Consider the following 15,187-nt stretch of genomic DNA (forward strand, 5'->3'; position numbering starts at 1 on the left):
GCTGGCTGATATCTTGGGTGGTTTGGTTGGAAATACACAGCATCATGTTAAAAATTCTAAACATAGAAGAACTGGCTGAGTTGGTCATTGAAGAAGACGAGATACTCAATTCACATGATGTTAAAAAAAGTGGGTAATGGTGAATCCAACGGACGAGGACACAAAACACATCAAGGATCAATAAATGATACAAGAGGATACCTTGAATATAAACAACAGAAAGGAAAACGAGCAAGGTACACCAACTTGATGTGGGGAAACAAGTAAAATACAGACTAGACAATATGCAGTTTAGGGGCAAAACCAGCAAATGTAGTTTTCATAGGAAGTAACAAAGTTCGATGGCTCTGAATTACCAATTCAAGGCTCACAACTTTGCTAAACCTGCAAAAACAACAAGGATCAATGGTAATACAAAACTGCATATGAACATGTGATTTTCATCACTGTTCTATAAGCAGTTTTGTAAACCAAACATCCTTGTTGTTTTTTGCACAAAATAAGCAAAGTTCGATGAGCCTTGAACTGGTAATTCCAGAGCCCACGAACTTGTCAGCTTACTTCATGTACATTTGGGTGATGAAAATCACTATTGTACTAGTCTGTCATTTTACTTGTTTCCCAAACAAACAACGTTGGTTGTACCTTTGCCGTTTTCCTTTCACATGATGTTGTCAGTTTGTTTACAAACACTCCTATATTGATCAGGTCCTAGACATAGTGAAACACAGACTGGAAAAAGAAAGCTTGTTGAGAGTATACAACAAAGAAACAGGTTTCAACTTGACTAGTGAGGATGTGGTGAAACTTCTGGATTTTATTCTGACCACCACCTATTTCACCTTCAGAGGGAAGATTTACCGACAGTTGTTTGGACCGCGATGGGAAGCCCAGTATCACCGATTGCGGCTAATATCTTTATGGAAGCTCTAGAACAACAAGCTATTACTACGGCTCCCCTGGATTGCAAGCCAAAATTGTGGCTAAGATTATGTGGATGACATCCTCGGGGTGGGGTAGAGAAACACGGTACAACAGCTAACAGACCACATCAACAAAACTGATAAATCAGACTCCATAAAGTTCACCTATGAGGAAGAGTCGGAAGGAACCATCCCATTTCTGGATACCCTCATAGTCAGAAAGGAAGACGGTACGGTCAAGCTCGTTTACCGCAAGCCAACCCATAATGACCAGTACCTGAGTTTCCAGTCCCACCACCCACTGCACCAAAACAATGGGTGTCATAAGAACGCATTATAACCGAAGAGGGAGATAAGAGCGCAGAAGAAGAGAAGGTCCAGGAAGCGCTGAAAGTGTGTGGTTATCCTGATTGGACATTTAAACAGGTGAAAGACCAGATGCAGGCAGTCAAACCCAAGAAATCCACCAAGAGTACAGAAGAACAGACAAAGAGCAAATTTAGGGATGGTTGTCCTGCCATATGTCAAAGGCGTCCGTGAAAGAGTGTCGAGAGTTATGAAATCCTACAACATCTCCACTGCTATGCGGCCACACAGCACCCTTAGGAAACAGCTGGTGCATCCGAAGGATAAACGCGATCCGCTTAATACTACTCAAGCCATATACAACATTCCTTGCTTGAACTGCGATCTCTCATAAGGCTCTCATACGTGGGAGAGACGGGAAGGAAATTTGGTACTCGACTAGATGAGCACCGCACGGAAGCAGAAAAAGAACTTGGAAAAACAGTCACCAGAGCAAGCAGGAAAGAATCGCTAATTACAACCATCCATAAAAGCTCATAAATCGGCAATCACAGATCACGTTGCAGAGAGGAATCATGTCATCGGTTGGGGGGAGGCAGAGGTCATAGGCACGGAGCAAGACAGATATAAACGTTGGGTCAAGGAGGCTATAGAGATCAGGAAGAGAAGGGGCGCCACCATGAACAGAGATGAAGATCAATATCAGCTTCGGAATAGCGAGAGGACCCCCGTAAAACGAACATCAATTATTTGCTGATATTCAATACAAAGTTGCCCGACTCGAAATACTGGGATAAAATTGACCAAAAGTGGTAAGGTGCAACTTCCTTCGGTGTAGACCACAATTATTATCCTCATTTTGGTCCATTTTGGCATTTTATTCTATCTAGGCATGATAGGTCAGGGAAGATGACAACAATGTGATGATTGAGAGGAAGATCGAGAGGATGAAATATTGTTGTAGATATCTAGAGCAAGATCATGCTGCTTGCAAAAGCCGTCTATTATTCCCGATGATTGTTATGTAGGATTATGAAAAGATAAAAACGTTATTATCGGTTAAATATTTTCTGTCCTTGTATCACGGTCATGGTTTTAGCAACAATAACTCGAAATGACCATGATGACCAGTGAGTTGTTACTTTACGTTCATTTTACACAACCATAGCCTATTCAATTTTGCATAAAATAGGAACAAAAGTTTGAACGATTTTGTTAAGTTAATTATTAAATAATATTTGCTGAATTACATGTATCAATATCATCCAAACACCGTCATAATAATGACCGATGGCGAGACCGATTGTTTGCTTTCCCATCTTTTATTAAGTTTTAAAAATCGACCTCCAGAACTTTTGTCCGTATTCACTTCTCTGCCCTGTCCTTGTTAATTGTTTCATTGTAATTGGTTTTAGAAACAATAACATAACAAGACAGGTGAGATATTGCCCTGACGCGTTCATTTTAATACACGCATGACCTTAGCCTGTTCAATTTTGTGTTAATGAATATATGCATGGAATTTATAGATTTGGTAGAAATTTTCAACATCCTCCGATATATATATAATATGACACCAAATCTCAAAATGAGTAATTTTAAACCACGGAAAAAGCCTGCTGATACCATGCATTGACTTTTGCGTGGTCAATTCGTAATTTTGTCATTTTTTAAATTTTTAGTCAACGCTCCGAGTCATTACACTTCCCTTAAATAAATCAATAAATTTAAAAAAAACATGCAAACGGAAAATCGCAAGCTACCTGCTATCCATGTCACATATATATAGAGGTCGTTGGTCACAGTCTGCGTGTTCCATGACGTAAACCAGTTTACTTGAATTTGAACATGATCCATTGTTGCTTAATTTGACATAGCACACCGACATCGCCTGGCTAATAATTATTTGGTGCAGCATCAGCAGAGACACTAAAATGAATACACGGGATCGATACCAGAGGTTGTTTAAATGTATGCCCAGAATATATTGCAGCCACTATGACAGCATGTTTGAGAAACACATGGTTATTTTCCGAAAATATCACACTGGGCTCCTGCTGTGCATGGTCAAGGTTGTTATGCAACAAGATAAGCTATATGTGTCTGCATGCATGCATGTGCAAGAAAACTTGGCTGGTTCCATCTTCTTTTCCCAAGCATTTAAAATAGCTAAAATTGTTTTAAAAACACACGACTTTTTAACTTTCTTGGTAGTAATGTATCCACAAACATTACCCGTACCCAATCATCAATTCAAAACATAAAAGTCTCGATGAATATTCCATCAAAACTACTGGTTCTTATTTTGTACATAAATTTGAATGTGAAATGGTGTTGAAATGGCTCCTTTATTACATTGTACATAATAACATACTGCATGCTGGGATTACATTGAATCAACCTCTGGATCGATACACGTGAATTGCTCTGTGCGATTTTGATATCAGACGAAAATCTTCGGATACCGGGTTAGAAAATGATGAATATCTCCCGTAAATGATTTCGTCTCAAGAAACCAGATCTGGTCTCATGACTTGAAAATATGTGTTGAACAGATATGATAGTCGTTAGTTTGCGCTTTGAGAAAAGGCCGTGAGTCTTGAACTCAAAATCTGACCAAAATTCTTATTTTATATTGCGTTGGTCCTGCATATGGACTACAGCGCGCAGGCTATAATCTGCACTCACTACGCCTCACACCGACACCGCCTGGCTAATAATTATTTGGTGCAGAAGGGACACTAAAATGAATACACGGGATCGATACACGTGAATTGCTATGCACGATTTTGATATCAGACGAAAATCTTCTGATACCGGGTTAGAAAATGATGAATATCTCCCGTCATGATTTTTTTCTCAAGAAACCAGATTTGGTCTCATAAACTTGGAAATACGTGTTGAACAGATATGATAGTCGCTAGAATGCGCTTTGAAAATTGGCCGTGCGCTTTGAACTCAAAATTTGACCATTTTATATTGCGTTGGTCCTGTTATGGACTACAGCGTGCAGCGTGTAGTACAGCTGCACTCACTGTAGGCAGTATAAAAGTCGATGACCATTGACCTCAATGGGGTATACAAGCTTAATCACGCACAACCAAGATCGATTACCCGGCTATTGTGAGTAGCCTTAGTTATGTCCCTCGACTAATTATTAGTTTAAAAGAGCTTTAAAGGTTTGAACCAAATGGCTAATCGTGGCTGTGGATTTAACCTACCATGGCGATTCCTGCCATGAAGATATAGGGTCGAAGACACTGTGCGCCTGTGGAGGCAGTATGACCATTGACCGCAATGTCGTATACAAGCTTATTGTCAGTAGCCTTAGTCAGGTCACTTTGCTAATTATATGCGTCGGAATAAAATGACCTTTCGTGGCTGTGGATTCAACCTACCATGGCGATTTCTACCATGGAGATATCGGGGCGATAGTTGGATACACTGTGCATACTCGATTATAGGCCTATATCTTTCAGCGTGTTTATAGTGAATATACCTCGGGTCATACAGACTTACAGTAATATGTACTGAATATCACCATGAAAAACTCTGCCAAGTTGTTACCTCTGGTCATCTGTATTGAGATCATTTCCATTATCTCTATGAAATTACTCTTGTATCGATGTTTACATGATGAGACAAGTCTTCCAGCAATCAACGAACCAGACTACAAATTTGGCCGACCGCTCTTCAGTTGGAAAATGAACAAGAACTATGTGAGTAGGCCTAAACCACAAAAATGCCGTGCCAAGAGAGCTTTACTCAAGAACTCTATAATCCAGGACAAAATGTGTTGGATCACCCAAGGTGTTTTTGAAGCTTTAAATGGTCTCACAGGAACCATGGAATTCACTTATGAATATCATGGTGATTTGTAACGTAGAGCTTAAACCAATACATACTGCAGTTACTGTCCGTTTTCCTATACACAATATATTTATATTATATTTCAGGTATATTTATTAAATGTCATAGCAGTAAAAAAACTGAATTGCGACACAATTTACAATTTATAAACATCAAAATTTACACATTAATTAATACAACATAAATATATATATATATACAGTGAACTTGTAAAGAAGCCGTAACGTCACGCCTAAGCTTTCGGACATAAGCTGTCCTTTTTCAGAGGCATAGAGAAACCACTAACAAAATGAAATGCATATAAAATCAAAATATACATACCACAGTGTCAGACCTAATGAAAGAGCACAGTAAGCAAAAAATGGTGTCAAAAAGACAAAATGCATTGAAAAGAATCTTAGTCAACTGGGGGGATATTCAGACCACTGGGTTGATTACTCCTCAAAACGTTAATCCAAAAGCGTTCTCTGTGTAAACGGCGGAATTTTGATTGGGTGTTAAGAGCTCTTGCACATAATTTTTTAGAAGTGGCTCTATACCTCAAAAAATAGATTTTTCTGATATTTTGTGCAATGATGCATGTTAGGGTGTTGACTACTTGTGTGACTAAAAAAAATTCAAAAATCGGCTCGTTGCCATGGAAACGGCCAAAACCCAGATTCTGTCATTTTGGGCCAAATTGGCAGTGAAATTAGTGAAAAAACATGTTATTTCAAGTGTTCGCTGTATCTAAGCCATATATTGCTGGTACATCACATTCAGATCTTGTGAAAGGTCATCTATTCATCTGATGATCAGCATATTTAGAGGTCAATAAGTTATTCTTAAGGGTACGTGCAGGGCCCATCTGTCAGGTGTATTTTCACTTTTCATAAAATGTCATTTTAGCACCTAAAATATCATCATGAAAATCAACAACCCGGTGTTCCCAGGATTTTGTCCATTCTAGTGTGGGTAGTACAAGCTAGGTACTTTACATTTTAATAAAAATCAGCTTGGGCAAATGTTACTTCTAAATACAGTGTTGCCAGAAAAACCGGTATTTTTGCAAATTGACATTTTGTCAAATTACGCCTTTTGTCACAATTTTGTGCATTTTGACAAATATTTTCCTTCAAGGTGAATCCAAACAACACTTTTTCGTCTTTGTAAATATCTAAACACTGAAAATTCAAAATTAGTGTTGCTAGAATTCTTGATAAAACACCCAATATTAGCATTTTAGTGATTTTGTGTTGATGGTTTGGTTAGGAAATGCTTATTTCTAATTTTCATACATCGAATGTACATAGTATAGATTGTTATATGAATGTTTAAACACCTGAGCACAAAGTAAGTGTTGCCAGAATTCTTGATAAAACACCCAAAATCAAAACTATTAATATCGATATAAATAATAATCAAAAGTATTAACATCAATTTGGTTTACTATCATCAATAATATTAATAATATCAAATATATTAACATCATTATCAACAATCATCAAAAATATTAACATTAACCCTAGAACTACTGAGCCATTTTTTGTAACACGGACTACGAAGGGGGGTTGCAACCCCCTAATTTTCAATTATAAACGTCATATACCGTTATATTTGGAATCAATGTATAGCTATGGGTCTCCTCTACCCCAGTGATACCAATAAATACAAACATTCCTCTCATATAATGTCGCTGTGACGTCATAATGTGAGGGCGCCCATGCAAATTTGGAAAATTTCAGCTATTTACAAAAGTATTGGCAAAATTGATTTTCGGCTAAAATTCTACAAAAATGCAATTTGACCGAATTTTCTCCTCAAACTAACAAGTAAAAAGTCAATAGCTTATAATAATTTTACATGAGCGAAATGAAAATAATTTATTTTACTGTAGAAACCATTGGTGGCCCCACCAACACCCCCTCTATGGTCATCTTTGACAGCCAGTCCTACCCCCAGGTAAGGTGCTGGTAAACATTTTTACACTAAAATGAGCGCAAGGATGGATCTATGATTAGTTTAGGTCGGGGCGTAAATGCGCGCATTTTTTATGACGGATAAGAAATCTTGGGGTGGTACTTCGTAGTTCTAGGGTTAATATCAATAATAATCAAAAATATTCACATCAATATATCAATAATATTTAAAAATATTAATACAAATATCAATAACACTAATAAACAAAACTATCAATATCAATAATAATCAAAAATATTAACATCAATATCAATAACAATCACAAATATTTATATCAATATCAATAATAAGCAAAATATTAATATTAATATCAATAATAAGCAAAATATTAATATCAATAATAATCAAAAATATTAATATCAATATCAACAATATCAAAATCTTAATATTTTAAAATTGATATTAGTATTACTATTGTTGATTATTATTGATATTGATATTAATATTTTTGATTATTATTCATATTCATATTAATATTTTTGATTATTGATATCGATATTAATATTTTTTATTTTTATTGATATTGATGTTAATATATTTGATCATTATTGATTTTGATATTAATATTTCTCATTATTATTGATATAGATATTAATATTTTGATTATTATTGATATGGATATTAATATTTTTGATTATTATTGATATTGATATTAATATTCTTGATTATTATTGATATTATTGATGTCAATGTTTTTGTTTATTTTTGATATTGATGATAATATTTTCGTTTATTATTGATAACGATATATATATATATTTTTTTAATTATTACTGAAATTGATATCATTATTTTTGATTATAATTGATATTGATATTAATATTTATATTTTTTTAATTATTACTGAAATTGATATCAATATTTTTGATTATTATTGATATTGATTTATATTTTTGATAATTATTCATATTAATAGTTTTGATTATCATTCATATTCATATTAATATTTTTGATTATTATTGATATTGATATCGATATTAATAGTTTTGATATTTTTTGATTATTATTGATATTGATATTAATATTCTTGATTATTCTTGAAATTGATATTTATATTTTTGATTATTTTTGATATTAATATTTTTGATTATATTGATATTAATATTAATATTTTTGATAATTATTGATATTGATGTTAATATTTTTGATTATTATTGATATTATTGATGTTAATATTTTTGATATTGATGATAATATTTTTGTTTATTATTGATAACGATATTTATATATTTTTAATTATTGCTGAAATTGATATCAATATTTTTGATTATTATTGATCCAGTCCAGTAAGGTTTGAGTGACCAGTTCAAAATTCAATAGAAAACAAAGAACAAAATTAATACCCATAATTACCCTGACTATAATTTTGTACTAGATAATACTAGAACCGTGGGTTTTTAAAATTTGAATACGCTTTTAGGACAAGCTATTGATGATAGTAAACCAAATTTTGACGTTGTCAACTTTAGCGTGAGAGGACTGGATCATGGCATTATGATTTTGGGTGTTTTATCAAGAATTCTGGCAACACTTACTTTGTGCTCAGGTGTTTAAACATTCATATAACAATCTATACTATGTAAATTCGATGTATGAAAATTAGAAATAAGCATTTCCCAATCAAACCATCAACAACAAATCATACTATCAGTAAAATACTAATATTGGGTGTTTTATCAAGAACTCTGGCAACACTAATTTTGAATTTTCAGTATTTAGATATTTATAAAGACGAAAAAGTGTTGTTTGGATTCACCTTGAAGGAAAATATTTGTCAAAATGCACAAAATTGTGACAAAAAGGCGTAATTTGACAAAATGTCAATTTGCAAAAATACCGGTTTTTCTGGCAACACTGTATTTAGAAGTAACATTTGCCCAAGCTGATTTTTACTAAAATGTAAAGTACCTAGCTTGTACTACCCACACTAGAATGGACAAAATCCTGGCAACACCGGGTTGTTGATTTTCATGATGATATTTTAGGTGCTAAAATGACATTTTATGAAAAAGTGAAAATACACCTGGCAGATGGGCTCTGCACGTACCCTTAAGAATAACTTATTGACCTCTAAATATGCTGATCATCAGATGAATAGATGTCCTTTCACAAGAACTTAATGTAATGTACCAGCATTATATGACTTAGTTGCAGCGAACACTTGAAATAACATGTTTTTTAACTAATTTCACTGCCAATTTGGCCCAAAATGACAGAATCTGGGTTTTGGCCGTTTCCATGGCAACGAGCCGATTTTTGAATTTTTTTTAGTCACACAAGTAGTCAACACCCTAACATGCTTCATTGCACAAAATATCAGAAAAATCTATTTTTTGAGGTATAGAGCCACTTCTAAAAAATTATGTTCAAGAGCTCTTAAGACATTCAATAACAGTTAATTTAAGACTATTGATATGTTGAGAAAAATGCACAGCAACTGGTTTATCAGTATGCTTGTCATGATGTTTGATGGTAGACCTGTGATTTCTCATCCTTTCACGCGCATCGTTACCGGTCTCGCCAACATATTGGATACCACAATAGGCACATTCAATAAGGTAAACCACATTAGTAGATGTACAATCAACAGATTGGCGGATCGAATAGGTCTTTTTTGTGATGTTACTGGTGAATGTTTCAGTGGTCTGAATATCCTTGCAGAGTTTACACCTGGGTCTACCACATGGTTTACACCCAAAATTCTCCTCAATGACAACTCTAGAACCACGCTTCTTGTTAACCTCGGCATGAACCAAAATGTCCTTTAGATTTGGGGGTCTTTTGAAAGACAAAACCGGAGGTTCAGGGAAGATATTTCTAAGTCTATAATGGGATTCAATGATTGACCAATGTTTACGCACGATGGTTTGCAGTGGTGGCAGCTCAGGATGGAAAGTAGTGACAAGAGGGACACGAGAGGATCTCTGGTTCTTCCTGGAATACTTCAAGGCTTCAGAATATCCAGTGAAAAGTATGCAATCACAAAGGTAGAGAGTGCTCAATGTCCGAAAACAGAGCTAATAATATTCCATAACATTACACTACAGTTCTGTTTCGTATGACAGACATTAAAACTCTGCCACACTCATCAGGTGCATTTGTATGACTGGCAAAGGCCCTAGATGAGAGAAACAACGCTTTGGGTTTGTTGACATGATCCAAACAACGCTTTGGGTTTGTTGACATGATCAGCTGATTTCACAGTCTTAATATGAATTAGATTACTCGAACAGGCATTTCTCGTCGATGTATGTACAATTTCAAAGTAATAAGCTGTAATATACTATACATCAAAAAACATATTTAAAAGAAAATAGGATTATAAAAACACAATTTAATTCAAATTCAAAAAAAGTCAAAGAGGTACGAGTAGTGCGCTGGTAGGGAGCTCAATTATTGCACAAAAACATTTTATATTAATTGAAATGATACCTGAATATTGCACACTGATTTGGTGAAAGATTTTCACTGAGCATATACAAGCTAAACTTTAATAAAAGTTAAAAAGACACTGATGAAAATCATGCAAACAGCTAGCACAACAAAATTGAGTGATTAAAGAAGTATAGGAGGGTAGTTCATTTAAAAGACTGGTAAGATAGGGCAGTGGGCTGTTCTTGAATCGGTCAGTTTTGAATCGGTATGGTTTGAATTTTGCTTGTTTCCGGAGTTGCATACTTGATCTGAACTTAGAGCAGGGGAACCACCTTGAGAATCTTTCAGAGCTGCTAGCTTTGATAGCAAATTCCTTGCAGATATGAATTATGCGGTCCACAAGAGATTGAAGGTTGAGGACTTCCAATGCATCAGAGTAGGTTGTATAATCTGATGAAAGGATGCAACGGTATACGCGCTTCTGAATCTTCTCAAGGTGGCTCACCTGCTGCTGAGTGAGGCCAGCATACTCTAGACATGGGCGGACATAACCTTTGTAAACGGTAAGAAGGCTCCTTTCAGTTTTCTGAGCATGAACATTGAACAGCTTTCTGTTGGCCTTACTGTACATTGTATTTGCCTGACCCTCCCACTTCAAATCCTTATCAATGATAACTCCAAGTAGCTTGACCTTATCAACAACCACAAGATTCTGACTAGAAATACAGACTTCCACGTTGGGAGCAGGTCTTCTACCAAAATGGACTTGCATGACCTGACATTTTGAAGGATTGAGCATCATCTGATTATCAACAGTCCATTGGTGCAACGAGTCCAGGCTTTTCTGGATCTTACTAGGTTTCCCATGCATGGCCCCTGGTTTCACCTATGGTCAGGTCGTCGACATATTTCCATACGTGGATGTCCGATTTCTTGTCATTCTCTTGGGCACTGTTGATAATACTTAAAAATATTATTGGGACCAAGATTGTACCTTTTGGAACCCCTCCCAATACACAGTGCTCTCACCATTGACGCGTGACCTCTACAAATAGTGTATGTTAGAAGTATAGGCCATTGCCTAGTTAACGTCACTGTGTGAAAAATAACCGGCCAATATTTAAAGTACTCTTCTGAAATTATAGAAAATATAGTTTTGTAACATGTCCTAAATTTTTAGCTAATTTAGGCGTTTGGAAATATTCGCACTTTGGTGTTTTAGGAAGGATATGCAAACGACAGATAACACCAAAAAAATATGAAGAAATTATTTCCAAACCGTGTTACGGTCTACAACCATTATGTTTCTCATTGTCAAGAATGCTGGTTAACAATATGCACACTATTGTCTCATTTCGTAAACAAAGGCTCGCACAGTATTGCGTTTTTGCTTTATAATCGGTTACCCAACTGAAACTATAATACCAGCTCATCACAACATCGCACAGGTAAAACAGAAACATGTGTAGTGTGGATTTAACCAGAGAAGATCTGATGTAACATAGTTGAGCTGTATTCAATGAGTGTTATCTTGGTTTAATAGCTTTTAATGGGGTTTAAGTCCTGCAAAGGTCATGGTGAATTCTACTGTAAACATGACTGCATCATGACCTATTCCCCAATCCCTCCTTCCTTTCCCCAGTCAACAATGTAGGGTACTTCCACAACATCAGAGGATTAAACATTGATTAAGGGGGAAGGTGTATCAATTACAAAGCACATGCTATAAGTGATCCAACAATTGAATATATGAATACAAAAGCCACCTAAGTCCATACTTTGGCCAAATTGAGTTCAGCATGGGAAAGTGTTGCTATACATAGGCCTGTCATATGTATGAAAGAACAACTCAAATTCATCCTCTGTGTCTATTGAGCATGTGAAAAATAGCATGTATGAAAGAATCAACCCAAGTCCATGATTTGAGTCTTGTAAAACATTGATTGAAATCCAGTATGTATAAAAGTCCAATGTAACATCTTCATTGCTGGAGAGTGAAAAAAAAAAAAAAAATAGGTTTAATCAAGGAAAGTGTGTGGTTTATATTACATGGCAGAATGCTTATCAACGTTATACATAACTGGGTGCTTTATTTTGTATTATCTTACTAGTGGTAATCTCATTCCAACATTATTGTCTTTGTATATGATTCAAAAAACCACCCAAGTCCAGAATTTAAAATGAACCCCACGAAGTCCCTGAAATGCTAATCGTCACACCTAATACAGTTTAACCCACCCATTTGCACGTACAACTTACCATATTGACCAGGTAAATCTAACTGAAGGAATTAAAATGATACACAGGTTTTGTCTCAAAATCACTTCCCATGGACTTGGGTGGGTTTTGGATTCATGTATTCAATTGTGTCCTGGATTGAAGCTTCGAATTTGTGACTCGTCATTGCTCGTTAAGGGATCGGATATCAACGTTTACAGTATTTTTGTGGCACATGAATGAACATCAGACATATCGAATTGCATTCTGAATACGAGGAATATCCTTCTGTTATCAAGTAATTTTGATTTTTTTAATTGGCGATATAAAATCTTTTTATGACAAATTATTAAAAATTTATATATTTTCTTATATACTCGAAGTACAATTTATAAATGTACTGAAAGTGTATGTATAGCTGGGAGGAAATGGCGACGAACAATTGAAAATTTTGACCTTTTGTATTAGGATAAACAAAAAATGTTTATCTTTATACAAAAAAACTATCATCAACTGAAATGTTTGACCTTTCATATTGAATACATTTTCACCCAAAAGACCTATTTTTTGGTGTTTTGGGGAAAAATCCATATCTTCAATACGAAAGGTCAATTTTCAATTGATCGCCGGCTTTTCATCCCAGTTACATACACTAGTACATTATCATTAGATTTATAGTTTACTTGGAGGATTGTTAAATATCAAAAACAAAATTGTAATCATTTGCCATAAAATGTGTATTATATCGCAAAGTAAAAAAATCAAAATGTTTTGATATTAGAAAGACATTCTTGACATTGCCTGATGCGCTCTCATGCCCCACAAAAATACTGTCCAAACGTTTCTACCAGAGCTCTTCAAGTGTTTTTTTTTATTTCCCCCATATGTAGATAACTTGACATGTGACGTCATTGCCCGGCAATGTGCGTGCGAATTAGGACAATTTCCATTGTTCTTTGCCCGGCATTATGCGTACGCATCGTAGTTTGCTCAGGGCACGTGCATTTAAATCGCCCACCACATTTCATACAGTACAAGAAAGCCATTGAGCAATGTAGCGGTTCGTGCAAGCATATCGATAGACGGGCCCCTCGCCTTTGTTGATTAACAATGATGTCAAGTGGTCTATAATATCGGCCGTTCCCCGAAAAAGGTAATTACCGGCGTTGGCAATGATAATAGTTTAAAACACGTCATATTCTAAACAAGAAATGCGCGATTTCGCAAATTACAACAATTCGGCGGCGGTATTTGAATATTTTTCTGTACATCATGCTTTCTATGAAAAATATAAATTGTGATGCCGTATGAATGTTCTGATATTGGTGGGGAGTAAAATGAATGTAGATATTTATACCGCTGTCATTAGAATAAACCGGAACCACGTTTGCAGCCTAAACATGGTGCAGGGTTCATCAGTAACGACTGTGACTACCCCTAACAGCTTCCTATTGCACCTGGGTGGTGTGAGGCAAGCGAAGCAAAGCACCTTGCCCAAGGACGCAACACGGTGGTGGGACGGGACTCGAACCCACGCACGCCGTATATTTGCCGATCATTTGTTTATACAATGCATCAACTTTGACATCTTTTCAGTGAATAATTAATTAAGGCCTGGAGTATGGTAACTTAAAGTAAAGGTAACTGGAGAGGGGAAGCGACGAGTCACTCCAAATCACAGCGGCAGGTAGTGACTGGGCCGCCCGGAGTGCGAATATGTATTTATTTTGGAAGGTTCATGTTTGTTTTAAATTTGTGAAGTTATCGGTGAGCATGGTGAGCAAATTCGAAGCTAGGCTTTTCGAGCAAAATGCTACCCACGAATTCGTTCGACAAAGTCATCCAGCAAACATAGATGGAGAGATGATTCATCTTCATATTTTGTTGCGAAGCAATGTTTTCAAACATGTAAACGAGTATTGCAACACTTTTAGAAAAAAGGATTCTTGGCTTTCCTGTATGTAGAACCCTCAAGAGAAAAGGGTTCTTGAAAATTTAGAGAACCCCAAAATGGCCAGAACTCTTTTAAGGTCTAAAATGGTTCTTTCTAACCTTGCTAGAACCCTTTTCTGTTCTTTGTAGAACCATTCAAGGTTCCACATACATGACATACAGGACAGCTCAAGAATAATTTTAGGTTCTATATACTGTTTTTTCTCAGAGTGAATATTATAGTGTATAATAATTATTATAAAGGTTATCTTGAGTACCCCGGAGTGTGGCCAAATTTCGGCTAAATCAGTGTAAATATTGCCACATTTCGCGGGGAGGGGAAATTTCCCCTGAAACACCCTCCTGTATCGCGTATCTATCCCTTCTCTCACCTACTGTCGGATGTTCTGCCGGTCATATCGGGGGAGAAAGGTGGGCATTGGAGCCGATAAATATCGTAGATATAGACAGGAGAAATTGTATAGTCAGTTGGGGCACAAAGAGTCTGCTTCCCCTCATGAAACCAGGAACTCAGCCAGGAAGGGTGAGAGTGAGGGGATTTCTTGACCGTAGAATGGGGAGGGTAAAACAAATGACCAAGGCTA

General features: G+C 35.9%; 1 protein-coding gene across 1 annotated transcript in view; it reads left to right on the forward strand.

The window, feature by feature from the left end:
* The first annotated feature begins 4,751 nt into the window (after positions 1 to 4,751).
* LOC140170925 (probable tubulin polyglutamylase ttll-15) overlaps positions 4,752 to 15,187 on the forward strand; it is a 43,697-nt gene continuing 33,261 nt past the window's right edge. The window contains exon 1 of the mRNA XM_072194123.1: positions 4,752 to 4,948. Within this exon, the coding sequence (XP_072050224.1) occupies positions 4,772 to 4,948 (177 nt within the window). The 5' untranslated portion in view covers positions 4,752 to 4,771. The remainder of the gene's footprint in view (positions 4,949 to 15,187) is intronic.

Source organism: Amphiura filiformis, chromosome 15 (genome assembly GCF_039555335.1).
Source record: "Amphiura filiformis chromosome 15, Afil_fr2py, whole genome shotgun sequence".
Taxonomy (NCBI): domain Eukaryota; kingdom Metazoa; phylum Echinodermata; class Ophiuroidea; order Amphilepidida; family Amphiuridae; genus Amphiura; species Amphiura filiformis.